At 34.3% G+C, this 21,692-nt stretch overlaps 1 protein-coding gene and 1 long non-coding RNA gene across 5 annotated transcripts in view; one reads left to right on the plus strand and one right to left on the minus strand.

The window, feature by feature from the left end:
• The window catches only part of LOC124447050 (dynein axonemal heavy chain 12-like), a 96,517-nt gene that overhangs the window by 72,886 nt on the left and 1,939 nt on the right, over positions 1–21,692 (plus strand). For all 4 annotated transcript variants that reach the window (XM_046997954.1, XM_046997952.1, XM_046997953.1 and 1 more), the window contains 20 exons: positions 456–488; positions 857–1,029; positions 1,219–1,359; positions 1,451–1,520; positions 2,523–2,611; positions 3,830–3,974; positions 5,067–5,217; positions 6,960–7,033; positions 8,063–8,242; positions 8,888–9,028; positions 9,815–9,952; positions 11,051–11,148; positions 11,884–12,019; positions 12,157–12,345; positions 12,858–12,961; positions 13,366–13,477; positions 14,142–14,234; positions 14,330–14,389; positions 14,567–14,644; positions 18,872–18,963. In XM_046997954.1, coding sequence (XP_046853910.1) covers positions 456–488; positions 857–1,029; positions 1,219–1,359; positions 1,451–1,520; positions 2,523–2,611; positions 3,830–3,974; positions 5,067–5,217; positions 6,960–7,033; positions 8,063–8,242; positions 8,888–9,028; positions 9,815–9,952; positions 11,051–11,148; positions 11,884–12,019; positions 12,157–12,345; positions 12,858–12,961; positions 13,366–13,477; positions 14,142–14,234; positions 14,330–14,389; positions 14,567–14,644; positions 18,872–18,963 — 2,297 coding nt within the window. The remainder of the gene's footprint in view (positions 1–455; positions 489–856; positions 1,030–1,218; positions 1,360–1,450; positions 1,521–2,522; positions 2,612–3,829; positions 3,975–5,066; positions 5,218–6,959; positions 7,034–8,062; positions 8,243–8,887; positions 9,029–9,814; positions 9,953–11,050; positions 11,149–11,883; positions 12,020–12,156; positions 12,346–12,857; positions 12,962–13,365; positions 13,478–14,141; positions 14,235–14,329; positions 14,390–14,566; positions 14,645–18,871; positions 18,964–21,692) is intronic.
• Positions 6,951–20,828, minus strand: LOC124447054. Its single transcript, XR_006948593.1, has 3 exons — positions 20,270–20,828; positions 13,183–13,186; positions 6,951–6,961 (listed from the first exon to the last, which is right to left on the minus strand). It is a non-coding gene; the product is annotated as an uncharacterized LOC124447054 (long non-coding RNA).

A 21,692-nucleotide genomic window follows, 5' to 3' on the forward strand; every position in this document is an offset into this window, starting at 1 on the left:
TTTCGAACCATATTTCTCTACACCCTAAACTTAACACTCTAGTTACTATTACAGCTATGATAATGAACAGATAGTTAAGAGGACCTAGATTTAAAAACTTATAGAACTGAAGAAAACCTTAAAAATTAAAGTTTTTTTGATGTTTTTGTCCAACGTTTTCCCACCTTACACGTGAACAATAATGTGTGACCCACAGTAGAAAGCGGTACCAACTAATTCCATTTCTTTTTTAACGCTGGATATGTTGTGTGTGTGTTTTTTTATTTTATAACAATTGACCAAAGTTTTAATTGTGCTTTTTTGGCATATGTAGCTTCAAGCATATTTCAACATAACAACCTTTCAGTTTATAATTATTGGACCTTATAACTACGATTGACCTTCTACATATATCACCTGACTTCTTTGCAGGCTATGCTATATGTTCAATTAATTCTTATTTTCTCTTCATGAAGGTTCTTTCAAACGAGATTTCCAAGAAGCAAAAGGTTTGTGCAACGTAATAACAAAGATTAGTTTTTTCCTCTTTATGTTTACGTATTTATTTAGTAGGTAAAGGAACTGTTAAGCTCAACATGTAGAGTATACACAGCCTTCAGAAATACATGCAAGAATGTATTTCAAATATTGTATCTGTTGCATCAGAAATGAAGAGCACATGAAATTTACAACATCCACGCTATTTTAAAAATCAGTTTGTTCGAACTTGGATATTCTGCTATCGCTGTTGCGTAGATGCTATTGTAAAGCCGTTATCCAACAAATATATTGAAAGCGTGTAGAAACCAACAGAAAACTCAGTAGCAGACTGAGGAGCCAAAGATACGCTTTGAATTCCCTGTTCCCATTTTTATAGATTGCCGACGAGACAGAAGAAAAAATCAACCAATCAAGACTGGGATACCGTCCAATTGCCTTTCACGCATCGGTGTTATTTTTTTCAATAACAGATCTTCCCAACATAGATCCAATGTATCAATACTCGTTAAATTGGTTCATTAATCTCTTTATTAATTCTATAATTGACAGGTTTGTCGCTGAGTCTACTTTGTATTGTCACTTTGTAGTTTGGTTTATTTATCGCCCGTACTTTAAAGCAAAGTATAACTACGACACACGCCTATTTATTGCTGCTTAACATGAGCAATCCAGTAATTTATAGATGCATCGAGTAGGCCAGTATTCTTGATGTTTGCATGCATGTATCTGTTTATATAGCAACAAATCAAAGATCCTTGAACGACGACTGCGTTACCTCAAAGATCACTTTACGTACAACTTGTACTGTAACGTATGTCGGTCACTTTTTGAGAAGGACAAATTGCTGTTTTCGTTCATATTATGCACTAATATTTTGATGTAAGTATATGTTGATCAATTGAAAAATCATGCATGGACTATTGGTACGATTTTTTACTATTATTCAACGGTTTCTACCTTAATCTTTTAGCTCGAAAAATGATCTCAAATTGGAGGAGTTCTTATTTTTCTTAACCGGTGGGATTGGATTGGAGAATAAGGTATGTTTATATATTTCCACCTGCTGGATCAAAAAAGGTTTGCGTTTTGAAAAACCTCGTCAACTTTGCAAAAGCCTTTGGTGGAAATATAGGTGGTCTGTATGCATTAAAAAAAGGCCTTTGAAAACAAAAAACATAATGATCTTCGATTTGAAAGCTGAGCAATTGCGAATTAACTGTTCTTATCAAAACTAAAAATTTGAGTAAAGTAGCTTTTGGCCATCCATCTCTTTATCATATGAAAATTCAAAGCAAATTTTATACGTGTGGACGAGTGAAGAAAGATTACATATGAATTGGTGAACTTCTGCTTGATATTACTTCAGAAAAATCGTAAAAAAGTGACAAAATCTTACTTCGTCTGAAAAGCGAACGCCAGTATACTCATGCAGCATAATGAGATAACTTAAGGCCTGTTCATATGAGCCCGGCTAGCGAGACATCTCGCCTATCTATGATCTTGCTTTGCAATACATATACCATTAATATTTACGTCGTGTTCATAAGAGAAAGCGGGCTGGCCCTGTTGACGAGATCTCGGCTGTAGGAAACGAGATCATAGGTAGGCGGGATAAAAATTTTCCATATGAACTCGCCTGCCCGCTTACCAAGATGAAATTATGATATTAAAAACATGGCGACCAATGGAATGGAGCCGGAATTTAAGACAAAATAGACGAATTATACGCTAGACTAATGGCATGATTTAAAGTTTAATTTAATATTTGAAGATAACACTAGTATTCAATATAAAAACACAGTATGTAAACGTCATAAACCCATAAAATACTAAAATTCCGGTCTATGGTGCGCTATGTTAATTTTTAACTTGCGGGATTTGGGAAAGTGTTGTTTTGCTATTTCGTCTTGGTAAGCAGGATTGAATTTCTCGTATGAAAGCGAGGTAATATTTGGCTCAGTCAGTGGGATGTCTCGCTAACCGGGCTCATATGAGCAGGCCCTTAGTTGGTTTTAAACTCTGCTTATACTTCCATATTTCAGGTGGCTAATCCTGACCCTTCATGGCTATCTGATAAATCATGGGACGAAATCTGCAGAATGTGTGACCTTGATGGATTCGAAGATTTTAGGTATAGACTTATAACTGAGTTGTTTGCGTTTTTCACAGCAATCACGGATTGAATTAAGAAGATGAGAAGATCATGAAATATCAATATTATTGTTCAATTTTAGGGTCATGATTACTAACAGTGTTGCTAGTCGCTCAAAAGAGAAAAAGGCTATCTCAAGCCAATTAAGTTCATTCATTTTATTGTTTAATTTGTCAAGCAGCTAGCTCCACAACTCCGAATTTCAATCGGTGCCTGTTTGAATAAACTTTTTTATGTTATTTACATAAGTTCAATAAACGTATTGTCTATTTACGTGACATTTCTTTTTTGTTTATTAAAAATATACCTTATTTTTAATAAACAAAATTTATATATTTTGATATAGCCATATATCTGGGGCGGATTTTATGGAGGGGGGGTGTTGTGAGGTTCAACCCTATAAATTCTCAGGCACCCTCCCTTAAGAAAAGTCTATTAAAATGCAAAAATTGTATTAGGAGCGTAGAAATTGTACAGCAAAATTGAGTAAAAAGTGGAACTAATCATTTCAAAGGCAATTACGTTTTTATACTACCACCATTTGCAATTGAGTTTCTACCATGCGCAGTTTCATCGAAACATTTAAATTGAAATAAATTAGAAAGCGCAAAGTAGCCTGCTACTTTGTCATGTCCACTTCGTTTAATTTTTTGTCCCTTGTTTGTCACGTGTGAAAGAAATTGTTGTATTCGCGTGATTCGCTTGTCGTTGGCTATATTTGAACTCATAATTTATGATGTGTTTTTATTATTTGAGGAAATACTCTACAGCTATGCAACGCTATATAGAATTTATAATTTACTTAACTTTCTAAAAAATTCTAAAAAGCAATCATCTTTAACCATATAAATCTACAATAGCACGAGGTCCTGGCCCCTTAAGCTTGGACAATGTTGCACTCTCTCGGAAAATCTACACCAGTCCTATCAAATGAGCACTGATCCACCCCTGCTATATATATTTATTGTCATTATTGTTATGTAAATTTTTGTCTATTTTAAATTCCCTCCTTGAGCAATGGTTTTGTTCAGTCATGTTTTCTACTTCGTGCATCACTGTAGCATAGGAAAAGTTTTTCCATATTTCTTTTTCCTCCACAAGTTTTAATCTTTACAGTTCATGCGTAATTGTGTCGTTTCGTTGAAGTAACTATTTCTGAGTGATTTTTCATATAAAAGATGCGCTCTCTTTTCTCAGGAACACGTTCGCATCTAACATTCATGAATGGCGAAAAATCTACGACAGTAAGGAACCTCATAAAGCGGCATTTCCACCTCCAAGTTCGGAGAAACTAACCGACTTTCAAAAAATGATTGTTTTGCGTTGTCTTCGACCTGATAAGGTGAGCTCTGGGAGACTTTAAAGTGTCAACATATATTTATATGTAGCTAGATATGTGTGTTCGTTAAGTGTGAATTCAATTTTACGTTACTTTAGTAGTTGTGTTGCACTTTTGCCGAAAATAAAACTATCGCCTTTATTTAAAAATAGTTTTCTATCATTTTTACTACAGTTTCATTAATGGTTTTTTTAAACTTTATTGGTTCATTCGTAGTCACATGACTTGAAATGAGTGCAATGTTTCCCGCCAGAAAAACTTGTGGAAATTGTTTTCCGCTTATTTTAATATCATAACAAATAAAACAGTTATGGAGCCAAAAACTAAAACAACATTTCTTGAGCTTATTGAGCGACGAAATTTAATTGCTAATAGACAGACAAAAAACCACTTGGAAGTCAACCAAAAATATAGTGTGGTCACCCTTAACGGCTGCAAAATTTTGCCGCCCGAATCTCTCCCAAAAATTTTTATTGAAGAGCTGTAGAAATCTATGATCTCTCTTACATAGCAAATCACTCAATATACGCTCCCTCGGGAAATAGAGAGTTTTGTTTTCTCTTGAATCTGTTTGAGACTCTTGGAAAACAAAACTCAATTTTTCCCTTTGCAGCATACATTTACTTTTCGTTTGTCGTGACTTTCCTTCACACATTAATGTAAAATATAGTATGGCTATTTTTCATAATTGTTATTCATCCTTGTTATTCATCATTGTTATTCAACAACAACAAAAACAGTCCTTCTCAAGACTATACCAACCTGGACGATCTACATTTACAAACATGTTATTCATCCTTGCTTAACATTCAGCGATACGTAAAGCCTCGGTCACACTGATGGACGATAACGATCAACGATATGATAAACTATAACGAGATTCAATGCTCACATACTAACGATAAGTCGTTATCGTTATCGTTAGTATGTGACCGCACACAAAAGTTTGAATAACGAGCGATTTTTTTTTCATCGTTATCGGATCGTTATCGGATGCAGTGTGACCGAGGCTTAACACAAGATACATAACACCATAATTATAAACAATATGCTTCGAAAATTTATGTGACAAAACTTTTTATTAACTTACTTGAGGTCGTTCCTTTGGTTACAAATTTCGTTGAGGACAAGTTGGGCAGTAAATTTGTTCAACCACCACCATTTGACTTGACAAAAAGTTATAAAGATTCCAACGAGTGTATTCCTCTCATATTTGTTCTATCTCCTGGCGCAGATCCCATGGCAAGTGAGTAAAATATTTCATTCGTTTAACAACTTATAGTTTTGTGTTAAAGATTGTAAATTACGTCTTCATCTCTCGATCTGGACTTCAAATTTCTTATCAAGTTAATGCGCAAGTTTAATTCTGCCCTGTTTAATACGTGCGTGGTCTTTTGTACAAGAAGTTGAAATGCTCTAATGTATGTTAAGATGTTTTTAAAATTGTCAGTTGTAGTATTATATGAAAGCCTACATCTGATCAAAGTACTCTATATTTTATTTCATTAAGTTTTGGAAACGGGATGAGTTGCTATGTTGCGGAAAATTCTTTTGTTAATCTTTTTATATATTAAAATTTTTATATATTAAAAATATATATTAAAATTGCCTGTTTATCTGCATGGGTCTCAAATATCTGCAAAACGTTTTACCACAATAAAATAATCTCAAATTCGCTTATAATTCAAAGGGTTTAATTGACATTTTATAAATACATATATCAGAAAGGGGGATTTTATATTGCTTTCTAGTTGGTGAATAATTCAAACATTAAATTTGGGGTTAAAGTTGTATTAGAATTTAAAAGATCTCGCGTCTAAACTTTATCAAATATTATGAGATTCCCTATTCCACATTTTATCTTTGTGGTAAATGATGCCCTTGTGTCCAGAAAGGTTCTTGTTTACAAGAAGACACCGGGTGCAAAATTGCCTGACGGGACATCATATATTCGTGTTTTGCCTGTTTACTCTCTTTTAAAGTCAAATTTTTTTCCTGAACATACGTAACCACAATTATGCAAACATGCCCCCCCCCCCTAATTAGCAAAGTTCTAGCGTTCCTGCTTCGATAAACATTTTCAAACAGTTTTAAAAGACGCTGTTTATTGGCTGTTTAACTGAGCCCTTCAATTTAAGTCCTTCTCCTTTGATCAAAGCTGTAGTACGTTAGGGCTGTTTTTAGATACCAAATGAATGGTTGGCTATAAAAGATAACAACAGTATTATTTTTGAAATGGTGTATGTATTATTTTTGTAAAGGTGTTTTCATTATTCAAAAATTGCCACCCCCCCCCCTTGCAGCAAAGAATGTTTCGCCATTGCCATCTTTCATTAGTGTCACCGAGTGTCGGCTCAGCTTTCTTTGAAAGAATTTCAATTTTCAATGTCTTGGTCTGTTTTTTGGTTGTGAAAACTGTTATTTCATGGCAAATCATTGTGACCAATGTCTATTTTTGCACCGGACGATGGTTTCATAATTGTTTTACCATTTTTTGTGGCGTCTTTTCCTATTGTAAAAACTATTGTCTTACTGCATTGTTAAAAAATCTCGACTCATCGACTTCGTCCACATTATCACTCACAACACTTTGCAGAATAGTATTACAAGCAACAGTTACATTGCTTGTGGAAATTTTTGATTGTATGATGCAACACACAAATATGCACTCATGTAAACATACTTGTACTTACTATCTATGGTCTTATTTATCAAAAATCTCGTTTTATGCAACTCAAGATAGGCCAAGAAGAAGCCAAAAGTATTTTGGCATCAAAAAATTGAAAATACAAATTGCACAGTTTTGGTTGACGTCAAAATACGGTCTATAGTGTTGGAGATTTTTGCCATTGAAAATGAGTCATTTAATTTGCATGAATTTATAAGCAGATTTTATGACGTGGGTAAAGGCACTCCTTCGACAATTTCTAGTTCAGAATAATTGGATTTCAATCATTTCGATTTGAATTTGATTATCAATTTCTGTAGATCTTTTGAAATTTGCTGCTGATAAAGGCTTTACTGGTAATAAATTCAATGCGATATCACTTGGACAAGGACAGGTATATTATATTTGCTTACTCATATTAAAGAACAATTGTTGTATACTCATATTAAAGAACTATGATTATGACTATACTTGTATTGTAAAGAGCTTATGACTTTGTTAAGATTGGGTTTGGTAAAAATAATTTGCAACAACATATATATATACTGTATGCCAAATTCTTATTACTAATCGTCAAGTGACGTGAGATGTACATTTACATGAGTCGTCACGTGAGATGTACATTTGCACGAGTTATCACGTGAGACGTACATTTGCACGAGTTATCACGGGAGACGTACATTTGCACGAGTCATCACGTGAGATGCACACTTGCACGACTCGTCACATGAGAGGTACATTTGCACGAGTCGTCCCGAATTCCATCCCTTAGAATAAGCTGCGTTATTTTAGCTACCACTATGTCATTCTAGAATTGAATAAATTTCAGTCTGAACCCTAGGTTACTTTAGCTTTGTTGTCTATTTATGTTAGAAACACGAAGATGTTAGGAGCTGGTATTAATTGAAGTCCACATCGATAAATAATTTACAATTTACTTAATCCGCTCCTTTCTTATCCCAAAGCAAAACAGACGTGTGTGAGCTAGGAGCAACAAAACTGACACCAATAGACCGATAAATATGACCCATTTTTGATAAGCGTTGAAAATATCTGTAGAATTTTGTAAATTTGAAGTGTGTTTTTCAGCACAACGTGCAACTGTGGTGTTTAACATGTACTCAACCTGCAAATCTCTTAGAGTATTTACAGTTGTTTTGAGTTCATTGACTCGAAAGTATGCAATGAAAAAGTAAATGTGCAAAAAACAGTGAAGAAAAATAAGTTTGCATGTTCAGTTTTGTTGCTCCAACACATTTCAGTTGCACAATTAAGTATTGAGGTGTACGCTCTTCCAGATACATCGACATATAATATTGAGATGGCGTCGTATGTTTATTTTTACATGTATGTTTATTTTTACATGTTTATTTATTAGTTTAGTTTTATGTTCTAAAGTGTTGGAAATTTCATTTTATACAAGGGTCCGATAGCTGCAAAAATGATTTCTGACGCTTGTCAAGATGGAAGTTGGGTTGCCCTACAAAACTGTCATCTTGCAGTATCGTGGATGTCATCTCTAGAACGTATCTGTGAGAACCTAACACCTGACGGCACTCATAATGACTTTAGACTTTGGTTAACCAGTTATCCGTCAGATAAGGTAGAGATCTCTTTATTTCTACTTCAGTAGCGCCCCCAGTGCGATCATTGTAGGGGGTTGGGGCAAATATTCATAAATGCATCCTATGATCCGCTGAAAACATTAGATTTTAAGGGAATTTAATACGACATATCATACGTATATGAGTATTAGCCTGCCTCACAATTATCGTTCTGTCAGCGCCACTGTTTTGACTTGTATTGTATTCTTCATGGGCCGGTTTTTGGAAGTATGGACAGCGTTATCCATTGAATGATACATTTTTAAACTTGTGAATAACGTGGTTATATTTTCTTTGCGATATAAGGAAATTAAATTCTAGAACCGATACTGTATTTCATTGAGGGTCTATTTCAAATAGTGGATTTTTGAATCGTTCAAATAGACAGACTTTTGAAGCGTTAAAAATTATTTCTATCTGGTCGATAGCGCTATTCGACTATTGTGCAACCGCTTCCAGTTATGATTCACTAGAGCAGTGAATATAATTTCAAATGTTTTATAAAATATTTTAATGATTTCTTACAATTTATTTATATGTAATATGGTTTTAGTGTGAAGATGTAAACCAAGAACACTCCATCGCTTATTCAACGATTCGTGGAAATACTTTATGCAATTTGACAATTATTTTATTTCGTATAGTTTCCAGTGACGGTGTTACAAAACAGCGTAAAGATGACGAATGAGCCACCAACTGGACTGCGACAGAATTTACTTCAGTCCTACATTTCCGATCCTATATCTGACGAAAGTTTCTTTAATGGATGTTCTGGAAAACAAGGAGTATGTACATGATAAAACTTTTCTCATCAAGAATCTTACTTAGTTATTTTATCAAACCGATTTTGTCATATATCTTTGTTAATGGAGAAATATATCATCGAGTTTACGAGATATATTCATCGCTGTCGAAATCAAGCCTTTTATAAAGCATCTTTTACTTATAATCAGACAGATTATCAATCAAATGCTCCATCATCTATGTATCGCAACGAAAGTTCTTTCTTTGAACCATTCTCGAGTCTATTTTGCTTTCTTTTGCACGTGCACATATTCCGCCATTTTATTATGTTATCATGCGCATTCTAAAATAGTTAAAATTTAGCTATCTCGGCAGTTGAGTGTGTACATGACCAAAATTTCATCCCGGCAGATCTCGCCTGTACCAAGTGAGATCTCACTAAGCGCGCCAGCCCGTATCGCCGTATAAACGCAAAGAGATTTTTAATATAATATCTTCTAGACTACTACGTAGGGAGATCTCGTTAAGCGGGCCAGCTCGGCTTCCATATAAACAGGTCCTTAAGTTATTGATTGTATCAGAGGAAACCCTTTCCTGCAATCTGCCTTAAATTATCGTAACAACAGAGCATTGTAGCTATAGCGTGTTATTGCCAGGAAATAAAAATAGCAACAAACTGAACTTGTAAAGTTACTTTTATTGATTATGTACTTGAAAGATTCATTGAAAGTTTTACCTCGTCATTTTCTTTCCTCGATGCTTCTAGGAAGTGCAAAATCACCTGATTAGTTAAGGTTTAATATCTCCATGTTTTCTTTGCATTTTAGGTATTTGAAAAACTTCTATTCGGACTTTGTTTTTTTCATGCTCACATTCAAGAAAGAAGAAAATTTGGACCTTTGGGTTGGAACATTTCTTATGGCTTCAATGAATCCGATTTGAGAATAAGTGTTCGTCAACTTCAGGTAAAATAGCTTTTAAAATGACCTGTTAATCATTTATAAAGCACATACTCGCTTGTACAATATCTTCTATCAGAGAGGTTTCCCAGGTCATTGGTTTTGTTATTTTTAATTTGTACTTTCCATTACAAAGGGTGAGAAAGCTCAAGCCCTAAAACATGTTAAAGGGAACCATAAAGGAAATCATAATTGACACCTCCATGCAGTTATTCTCTAGAGCAAAAGTAAATATACAATTTAGAAATGTCTACCAATCCGATCTATAGAAGATAACCACATCTACTTATGTCCAGATACATCTTTTTGTGTGTTGGGGGTGTGTCATAAACAACATTGAAACTTGAGGACACTGGACGAGAGTCAACATCATATCAACCACTTAGAAATGCTTGCAGTTTTAAAGCAGTGTACACTTAAAGATACGCACGCTCAATTCGTGTTGGATGATTGTTACAAAAAATCAAAAAAGCATTGGAAATTGATGGGCTTTTTATAACATTATTGAAAGCTAAAATTCCCACCATCTGCATTCAACAACTGACAATCACTGGCATCTTGATTATTTTTGTTTGAAATCTTTTCTGCATGATAAGTTACCTGAAATTGTGAGTTTTCGTCAACTCTTGATAATAAGTACACGTAAACTATTGATTGTTAAGGAATTAGATTAAAAACATTTTTACTCAACAGATGAGTAAAATATTACATTATCCTAAAAAAAGATGAGTAATTTTTTTTACTCAAGATTTGAGTTGATTGAGCATCTTGCGTAAAACGTGTGGGAGTAAGATTTTCTCATTTTGAGTGGATGTAATTTTATACTAAAAACATCTCACTCGTTAGTATGAGTAAAGCAATAAAAACTGAAAACGTCAACTCGTAATTTTCAGCAACACCACAGTTACTCAGGACTTTTTGCAGTGCATGCAGTTGCCAATTCGCAACAATAACTGCTAAAAAAAAATTAGCAGGTTAATAAATATATCAGATTGATTAGTTTGTCAATCGTGCTTGTGTCGAAACGGTAAAAATTCCTTTTTCGTATAATTTACGTTGATAGGCAAAGCAGTATTTAATATATCTTGTGGTTGATTTTTCCAGATGTTTATCAACGAATACGAACAAGTTCCTTACAAAGCTGTGACGTATTTAACTGGAGAATGTAACTATGGTGGTCGAGTAACAGACGACAATGACAGGTACAGTAGCTATTTACTACACAAAAATAAGGTTCGCGTTGATTAATTAGCTGAATGAACAAGTATTGTACTTATGTATGAAATCATATTTTAAGATGGTATGCACTTTTTTCGTTCAACACAATCTACGTCAATTTAGGCCTATCCCCTAGCTTGACCATAGATAGAAATCCCTAAGTTTTTGACATTGAACTTTTGTTTTATAAAAGAAGGAGCTAACAAAGTAACATGCTTTGTTCGCTCAATGTATATGTGTCATGTGATTTCTTTGCTTTCATCGTATATTAATGGTGAATGACTCCTTTATTTACTTATTATTATTCCTAACACGGTTTTTCTATGCACATGAAAAACATGTGCATATAAAAGAGAGATTTTCGCCACGATAGCAGTTTTCTGGATGGCACCGTGTTTCGACTTTATTTCAAAGTAGGAATGTAAAGTCGAAAGTTGTAGTAATGTGCATATAAAAACCGTGTTAGGAATAATATTAAGTATATTCTCTGATGATGGCTTTGGAATAAACTCCTTCATTTAGTGCAGGATATATTATATATACGGTAAATACTTTTAAAGAGGATTGCTTTGCAAGTTATCAATGTATAACATGAGTAAATGGTGAGCGTCTCATTGAGCCTCTTTGAAACGACGCACAAGACGATTAAACGAAAATTCTCGCATCAAGTTAATAATAATTGATTCAGCCGTACATGATATGCCGTTATATATTTTTAGACGTTGTTTAATGAGCATTTTGGCCGATTTCTTCACACCGGAAATCGTCCAAGACAACAAGTACAAATTTTCACAAAGCGGCAAATATTTCGCTCCACCAAAAGGAACTTACGAAAGTTACGTGGAATTTATCAAAGTAATTATTCGTTTTCTTATTAGTATCATTTGAAGTTGTTTAACATTGTCAATCCCAGTGCAGAGGTGTGGGGTAAAAAAGTTCTGTGTCTTAATACATACTGTTCAATATTACCATGTAACTCCTGTTATTTTTAGGAGCTTCCTGCTAATCAGACTCCAGAAATATTTGGAATGCATGACAATGTTGATATATCGAAAGAACTTCAAGAAACAAGACAGTTATTCAACTCAGTTTTGTTGACTCAATCACAACAATCATCTGGTGGAGGCGGAAAGAAAGGCGACGATGCTCTCCTGGAAATTGCAAAAGATATTTTAAGCAAGGTAAATTATTGATTGTCACTCTACTATCGCCACAAAATTGGAAGGAACTCTTTTTCTCTTACTAAGTCTACTTCGTTTATGTATTTAAGTATTTGCCAGATTATGCATGGATTAGAAGAGCTTTAATAGAGAACTAAAAATATTGATTACGAGTTGGAGGATTGTGATATTTATGGCTTGTATGCTTCCATCACTTTTGAAATATGTTCGTGAAATATTCGTCTTTCGAAGTTTGTCTGCTGAAAAATGTTTGACTTTACTCGATTAGCAAAATTATTTGTAATATTCCGGTTTCTCTGAAGAATGAATGACCACAGTTTTTCTGTATCTCACACAATACTCATACTTATACCACACATTAATAATAACAAATTGCCAAATAAATAAATCATTGGTTTTTGTTAGCTATGCTGGTGCTTTTATATGCTTTTATATGGTCATAAAGCTCTGCTGTTGGATGTTTTGCTTCACAATCCTTAATATGTCTTATCATTTTCTCTTCATATTTTTAGTTACCAAAGAACTTTGATCTTGAGGCAGCGTTGTTGAAATATCCTGTTAAATACGAAGAAAGCATGAACACCGTTTTAGTGCAAGAAATGGAACGATTCAACAAGTAACTTGTTTTATATCTATGAAATGTTTGTCTTTGGTGAAAAGGTAGATTGATATAGACCAAGCTTTAGTCAAGCATTAGGTACATTGGCTTTTCTTTCGACAACCTTAGCGACACTCATCTTCAGAATAAGAGCGACATTTCACTATAAAGATGACTACCGCTAAGGTTGTCGAAACGACAGTCAACATCAACACCAAAAGTCCTTCTCAGGACTCTACTAACCTGGACTATCTACATTTACAAATGTGTGACAAGTGAAAATATTGATGTGCATTTTTTTCCTTGATGTGTCGAATATTAGAGAATAAGATCACATTTCATCTAATATTATGTAATTGCAGTTTAGTATAATACGTATGCGAACATGTTGCTCTTTTAAGTATGAAAATATCATTATATAGTCTCATTCAAGTTATTCGTACAAGTCTCACAAACCTTCAAAAAGCTATCAAAGGTTTAGTGGTCATGTCCGCTGCTTTAGAAGAACTTTCATCAAGTCTTCTTGTGGGCAAGGTTTGTAATCTATAAAGATGTCATTGTCAATACAGCTTAGACAACCTGCAATTGTATTTCTTTGAGCATTATCGTCATTTTATGTCTTTAGAAAATAATTATTTTTGCAATGAGTAACCATGGAAAAATTACATGAACAAATAGCTAAGTGAGCTTACTACCACCAATGTTTGTTTTTCACTTGAGAAGATGTATTGCTAAGGTTTTATTTCAATAATATTCTCTGTGATAAATACATTTTCAAATTTTCCTTCTCAAATCCATGTGTCATTTTTTTGTTTAAAGTCTCATAAAAATTATGTAACAAAAGATGAGAAACTTTTGTATGACGATTTTAGGCGATGCGTGAATTGGGCGAGGCAAATTTAGGTCCCGTATTAAAACACGAAGTAAACAAATGATGTTTTTGCCGTCTGCTTCGAGTTTTGGATTCTTTTTTAACATACTTTAGTAAGTTTCGTTGCTCTTTTGAACCAGCATCAAGAGAAGCTTGTTGTTAAATGCAGGGTTTAGCCTAAGTTTTGTCATTTAAAGAGGTCTCCCAGTTTATAGCTTCAACTTTTGCTGACTAGATGATAATGCCATAACTTGCAAATGTAGGACTGGAACGTTTGTGTCAATGTGATATTCTACTTTTTAACTTGTTTTTTTAATCTTGACTCAGGTTCCTGCTATGTGGATGAAAAGATCATATCCTAGTTTAAAACCGTTGGGAGGCTATGTTACGGACCTGCTGAATCGTTTGAAATTTTTACAGGTTAGTCCTGTTGTCATATTCATGAAATAGGTAATCACTAAATATTGTGTTTACGTCATGAAAATTAACGAAAAGGTTGTCTTCGTGTTTTGAAGGAATGGTATGACAATGGAAAGCCTGCTGTCTTTTGGATATCTGGATTTTACTTCACACAGGTTTGTGTTATTTTTTTTGTTGTACTTTTTAAAAGAAAATTTTTCATTGAACTGGAAATGGAAGCACAGATTTTTATATAGCCATGTGCACAAACACTGTGAAGGAAATTATTTAAATCTACTTAAATTCCGTAAGTGTTTTCAGTATTTCATTCATCCCATTGGTATTTGTTGCAGGCATTCTTAACTGGAGCGAAGCAAAATTACGCGCGGAAATACACCATTCCTATTGACTTGCTTGGATTCGACTTCAAGGTAGCTAAATTAACAATTATAGCGAAAATAAGTGTATTGTTACATGGTAATTTATTCACGGAAATTAAAGGTTTTTGTCAATTTACACCCATTATAAACGACAATTGGATAGTTAGGCTTTGACTTTTCTACATTTGAAAACTGTTTTCCAGTTTTTGTTTGTAAGTATTAGCCAATTGTTATGTTTAACGCATACACGTTTCACGTTAAATTATTTGCTTTTATTAGTAATAGCAAAATTAAAACAAATTGAAGCTAGCCTGTATGCAGCTAACATGATGTCATACTTGAAAACAGTGAATTCCTTCCATTCATCTATGTACATCGTTGATCTCTATATCGTAGCATATATATTTATATATATATTGTATATGAGATTATTCCCACAGCTGCTGCAATATCTAGTCGTGTAGCCGTCGAGACATAGGTTAGATAACCAATCGCTTGTTGATATAATTCCTTGTACAGGGTGCATCTTCTTTTGTACGTTTATGAAAAGTTTTCCCGTTTCTAGGGGTGTTGCTATGGGGTTGCATTCTTTCATTCCAAAACGGTCTAGTACATTTGCAACGGTCTAGTACATTTCTTGATTGTTGGACAACATTTTCGTGATCGATCCCTCCTAACGGACCTATCCACCACGAAATGTAGTTCCCCTTGATCGACTATTTGAAATTCTTTCTGCTGCATTTTTTCTCGTTTTCGAGCATGTCTAGATTGTTAGATACAGGAATGATGTCGTCTACATACACAGCTAGAATTACAAACTTAATTTCACCTTTACATTGCTTCATTGATTAAACATAAAGACAATTGTCAGCACCACTTTCACGATAACCATTCCCAAAAACGATCTAAAGTTTGATTCCAACATCTGGTCGATTGCTTCAAGCCATATAAACTTATTTTAATTTGATACATGTATATATCATGATCCAGATATAGAGTAACGAGCGACAGGTGAAAAGACTTCTTCATAATCTATGCCGAAAGTTTGTGAATATCTTTAGGCGACAATTTCTCCATTTGCGTCGCGTTTAACTTTGAATAACCATTTTGAACATACAACACCCGCGATATCCGGTGGAGGAACGAGGTCCCATGTGTCATTCTTCATAAACGAATCATATTCTTCCTCTAAAGCTTTCATCCATTTTCTAGCATTCTTTTCTAATATGGTTTCTTTAAGGGACCTTGTTTCTTCGTCATCTGTATACGAGGATTGTGAAACATTTCTCTCATCTCGCCTAAATCTCCTTGGAGGTTCTCTTCTTCGTGTTGAAGCAATATTCTCTACTTGCCTCATCAAGTTTTCTTCGTATGTGGATCCTTGATAAATAGCTCCCGCCGTCTCTGCACACTCTTCTGGCTCATTTTTGCCTGGTATTGTAGGCTCAATTTCATCATCTATCAATATCATGCTTCCATACGTCATCATTTTCCTTCACAATCGGCTGAAAATTGTAAAATGTATTTTCATGAAACAATGAATCCTTGCTTCGGATAAAACGCTTCGTTTCGAGATCGTAGACTTTGAAACCTTTTGTTTCGAATGGATGACCTACGAAGATTCCTTTTCATGGTTTTGGATGGAGTTTTTGTCGTATATTGTTTGGAAAGTGAACGAAACAAATTGATCCAGACACTTTCAAGTTTAATACGTCAGGTTTTTCTTGTGCAAGCACTCATATTGACTCTTGTCATGGAGGGAAGTAGTAAGACTTCGATTATGTAGATAGGTCGCTGTGTTTACTGCTTGTGCCCAAAAGTACAGCGGTAATTCTGCATAGAAAAACATCGATTTAGAAGATTTAATTAGTGTTCTGTTAAGTTTCTCTGAAATACCATTTTCTTCTGGAGTGTATGGGTTAGTGTACTAATGGAAAATTTCTTTCCTTTTTCAGAACAGTTTGAATTGATTAGTTGCATATTCCCCTCCATTATCAGTTCTGATCGTTTGAACTCTATAGCCAGCAGCGTTCTCAGCCATGCTTACAAATTCTTGAAATTTTGATAATGCGCCAGATTTATTCTTTAGGTAATACACTGTAACATATTTAGTGTAATCATCTGTGATGGTCAATACATATTTACTTCCTCCAATCGAGTTCACATTCATTGGTCCACAAATGTCACTATGCACAACTTGTAATGGATTATTGGTCTTGATATACTTACTTTTGGTACATGCACTTTGTGCATCTTTGCTCTTGCACATGCTTCACATTGTTGGCTTCTTTCACTATAAACATAACTCATAACATCAACTATCTGCTTTGTGACTAATTGATTAATATATTTGTGATTAAGATGACCATATCGACAATGTCATTTTACCAATGATCCTTTGCTGGAGACAATATTAGCATTCTCTGGTTTTCCCTTCTTTCGTGACATGACAGCTTTTTTTTCACACAAAACCTTTAGTTGTCATTGCTGGAACTGATAAAAGAGTCTTAGATATGTCTGGTGCATACAGAACAATATGACCAATTTTCCCACATTTTTTAGCATTTGATTTCTTTATGCATGTGATGGTTTTGTTGACGAGACTTATCTCCATATCGATTCTTGTGTGATTTACTCTTCCGAATGCCTGTCCCATTCTCTCTTCTAGAAAATAATTCTTCGTGTTGGTCAGACAGTTCACTTTGCTTAGCTAATATGTTGTTTCTCTTCCAGTGCTCTTCAAATAAAATTGCATTCACAATTTCCCATTTTAACTCTTCGATATTTACATTTAAGCTTGAAATAAAATGGTCATAATACGTTAAGTGCTCTAAAATGTTTGTCCTTCCTTCATCGTTAAGTTGTAAAATCTTAGAGTTAGTCGAACTACTTGGGAAATGGATACGTACTGGAATTGTTTCTTCAAATTTCCCAAGCAGCTTTTGGTCAGTAGTTGTGGATACATCCACTTGAAATATTTTCTCCACATTCAAAGCTTTAAGCGAGTGTATTTTGTCTGATCTAAGGGGATACGCGTTTTGTATTGAAGCAGTAGCGGTATCAGCTGCTACTTCTTCATTTCCTGCTATAAATCCCCAAAGTCCACGTTCCATTAAGACGGATTTCATGCTATATTTCCATGTCTGGTAATTACCACCATATAATAGTCCAATTTTCATGACTTCTGTCAAATTGACTCACAGTATTTTTCCTTTACTCCTCTGTAATTTATAAAACTATAGCACGATCTAATGAACAATATATATCATCAATCTACTCGACCGTGTTTGGGTCTATATCTTGTTAAGATTATAGTATAAAACTACGGATTACAAAACATGCTGGAAAATGTAATTGACGAGTAACTTAAAAAGCATAAAAGAAACAGTCCTACAGTAGAGTAATTAAGTATATGCAGCATGCATAATTATTTAACTAATATTATATTCCTAACTAATATTCTTAATTTACATTAGTATTATATTCCTGATTTACACTAATATTATTTTCCTAACACCATTCCTTTCAGCTTAAGAAAAACATTTTGAACTAAACGGCTGCCTACACTTCCTTAACTTCAACCATCCAATTCCTACTCTTGCTGTTGCAGTTTCCTAAAAAACAGCTTCTGTATTTACTCTATTCCCTAAATAACAAAACTCTGGAACCGTTTCCTTTCTATTCTTCCCCTTCTATTACATAATTGATAAATCTTGGTTTCTCTACTGGCCTGTGTCATTTCAAGGCGTACTAACTAGGGTCCAGGAGCCTTTCCCATTTTCATTTTGCCATCATCTACATCACTTCTTAGTTCTTCTGTACCAAACCTATTAACTGGTCTGCTTCCAGATTTATTCTTCTCGTTCGTCGTTCTTTTCCAAATTCTTTTCATTCTGTTGTTTTGATTAAAATTTAGTCCACTGCAGGCTCTCGCTCTGTTGCCTATTTCGTTGCGTTCGCCGTTTGCTTTTTCGTTTTTTATAGTTTGCACTTTTGTCTTACTTTCTTTTTATTCTACTACCATGTATTTCTTTGATTTTCCTTCTTATAAAACATTAAGGTATTATTTTACTTTGATTTTCCGTCTTATAAAACATTACGGTCAACTTAAAATTCTTTTTTGGTCACGTGTTCACTTGCTTAAGTACACTTTTGTACGCTCTGCATGCCTATTTTTATGTAACTGACAAACGGGTTTTTTGAAATAAAAAAGTATAAATACTCTTTGATGCATGTTGAAATATTTTTACAGCTAACAATTGTATTTGATCGGTTCAGGTCATCTCAGAAGAAAATGTGGTTAAGCCACCAGATGATGGAGTTTACGTCAATGGTCTATTTTTGGAAGGTGCTCGATGGGATCGCAAAAGGTGCGTCACAAAAAAAGCTATACATAAACTGAAGCACGACATTCAATAACACGTTCTCAATGATTTAAGTATCATAGAGTATTCAACTTACTGAATTTGCTGCCCGTCAAAAATATAATAAAAAACCCCCAGCAACAATAAAATCACCATTTCTGGTTGCACTTGACAGTGATTCAATTACACTGGTCAACAAAAAGAAACTTTTTAAAAGGTGTCTGATATTTTTTGACAGATTTACTATATTTTTGCTATGCTAAATCTAGAAATAACATTCATTTTGCTCTCGGAGGTCAAATTTTTTTGCAAATTTGAATTTAAAATTATGCGACTTTAGTTATATTTTTTTAAAACAATGTTTTCAAGATGTACATGTTTTCAAGATGTTTCAAAACAAAATGTCAGTTTTTATGATAAAATTGCAGTATTCCAAGAAAGAATCATGTACACTTCATGTACAGTACATGTAACTAAAATGAAAACTTAATGTTTGCATTATTACGGTCTAAATTTTCGTTTTTGATTGTCGCGAATGTTTTGGTGCTTGCACATCTCTTTTTAAATTCCAACAGTAGTCTGCCATCATCACCATGTCCCACCTTTCTCTTAAGTCATGGTGAAAGCGTTCTCCTTGCTCATCGCTTAAAGAGCCAAGATTTTCGGGATCAATACCAGCTTTTAATTTTTCAGTTGACAAATTGGGGAAGGTTTTACAACGAAACTGAAAACACCGTCCATCTTTATCCAAAGTTTTAGTGAATTGCCTTATCAAACCGAACTTTATGTGCAGTGGAGGAAATAAAATACGTCCCCTGTCAACTAGAGGCTTGTTTATCACATTTTTTGCTCTACAACTTGCAAGCTCTTCACGTACTGGCCATTCTTTTTTCACGTAATGATGATAATGATGAGTACGATCCCTACTATCCCAGAGGCATAAAAAGTATGGGTATTTGGCAAATCCAGACTGTTGACCAAGCAAGAAGTTGACCATTTTAAAGTCAACGCAAATCAGCCATTTATGTTGGTCATAAGAAATTTTTTCTAGGACGTACTTAATTGCTTCATGCTGTTCTTTTAATGTTGTCGAATGTGCCAATGGCACAGATGCAAATTGATTTCCATTGTGTAACAACACACATTTCAAGGACCTTTTGCTGCTGTCGATAAAAAGTCGCCAGTCCTCTGATTTGTATTCAGGTACGCCGAGATGTTTCAGTAGCTCTACTATGTCATTGCGATAGACTAATTCTTTTTCTTGAGCAAAATATCTTAAAAATTCCTGGTGCCTGGTACGGAAGAAAAGTACCTTAACTTTACCATTTAGCATGTTCTTGTCCTTTAAACGAGATGCAAGAAGTTCGGCAGAGTCTTTTGGCAAATTTAAATCGCGAACAAGATCGTTTAGTTCGTTTTGGGAAACAATTTTGCCATCGGGAAAACAATTTAGTCATGTGGAAAGGATGCATCAACGGTAGTGGCAATGCTTTGAGTTTCATCCTGGCTACTACTGCTTTCTTCAATACTTGTATCTTCAAATACAAGTACGGGAATTTCTTCACTATAAGGAGTAGGGCGCATAGCTGACGGTAGATTGGGATACTCCAGTGTTGTGCGATTTTTTCTGTTAATTCCCATGACATTGATAGCACAAAAGTAGCAATCGGTTGCATGATTTAAGGCTCTCGCCAAATCATGGGGATGCCAAAGTTCATGGACTTTTGCGTGCCATCTTTTGCAAACCATGTGAGGTGCCCAACTTTTGTCTTGATCGCCGAGCTTCATGCCAAAATATGCATAGTAAACGCGCTTGATAAAGGTAGTGACAGTATTGCGATTTGGTGCAAGTGTGTATTCACCACAAACATAGCAAAAAACATCTGGCTTATTTTTCTTATTTCTACTTTTATTATTTTTACGTACATTAATATGTTGGTGTGTTTTAACAAGTTTTACCATTGAATTTCAGTATGGGCTAAATAAAGCCTTATTTTATCTTTAAATATCCCATAATAATCGCAAAACCTAAACTCCCTAATTGAAATTCAATCAAAAATTGCTTATTCAAATGCTTTCTTCTTTGTATTGCTAGTGCTAAAAAATTTAAATTTGTTCAGATAATAGAACTTTAAAAGGTAAATGGTTAGTGCTTCTGTTGTACCTTTCTCGGGTATTTAAAAGTTAAAAAATAGAAAATTAACGATAGTTTAAAATCTCGACCTGACCCAGCAAAAATAGTGTTATTTTTGGACTCAGCACATCAAAATTATCCAAAATCAGTTTACAAAACTGAGACACCAAATTTGCTGTTGACCAGTGTTATCTGTCGAAACTGATTTAGAATGGATGAAGCGGACTCGTGGTAAATCATCAACGATATAAGACTCATGTTTATTAACACCATTTACATCTCCTCAGAAAGATCGAGGATCATTGTTATCAAAGCAACAACTTTAAATTTTTTCTTAAGTACATCCTAGTAACAAATCTCTTAATACATTTTAATCTTTACAATAAAAAAAGCACATATACTTATTAGGGGTTTTTTTTCATTTGTTGTTGTCAAATGTATATCATAAACAAATATCCACTACATTAAAGATTTTTGAAAAATCCGAGCTGTCTCCAATTTCGTGTTAACATATTCGTCTTGCAAACACAGAAAGCATTGCTTTTTATATGTTACTCTCAAAGTACTGTCCAAACAAAACCAATATAGCTACGTTTCAATA

This window comes from Xenia sp. Carnegie-2017, unplaced genomic scaffold (assembly GCF_021976095.1).
Source record: "Xenia sp. Carnegie-2017 unplaced genomic scaffold, XeniaSp_v1 HiC_scaffold_22, whole genome shotgun sequence".
NCBI lineage: Eukaryota > Metazoa > Cnidaria > Anthozoa > Malacalcyonacea > Xeniidae > Xenia > Xenia sp. Carnegie-2017.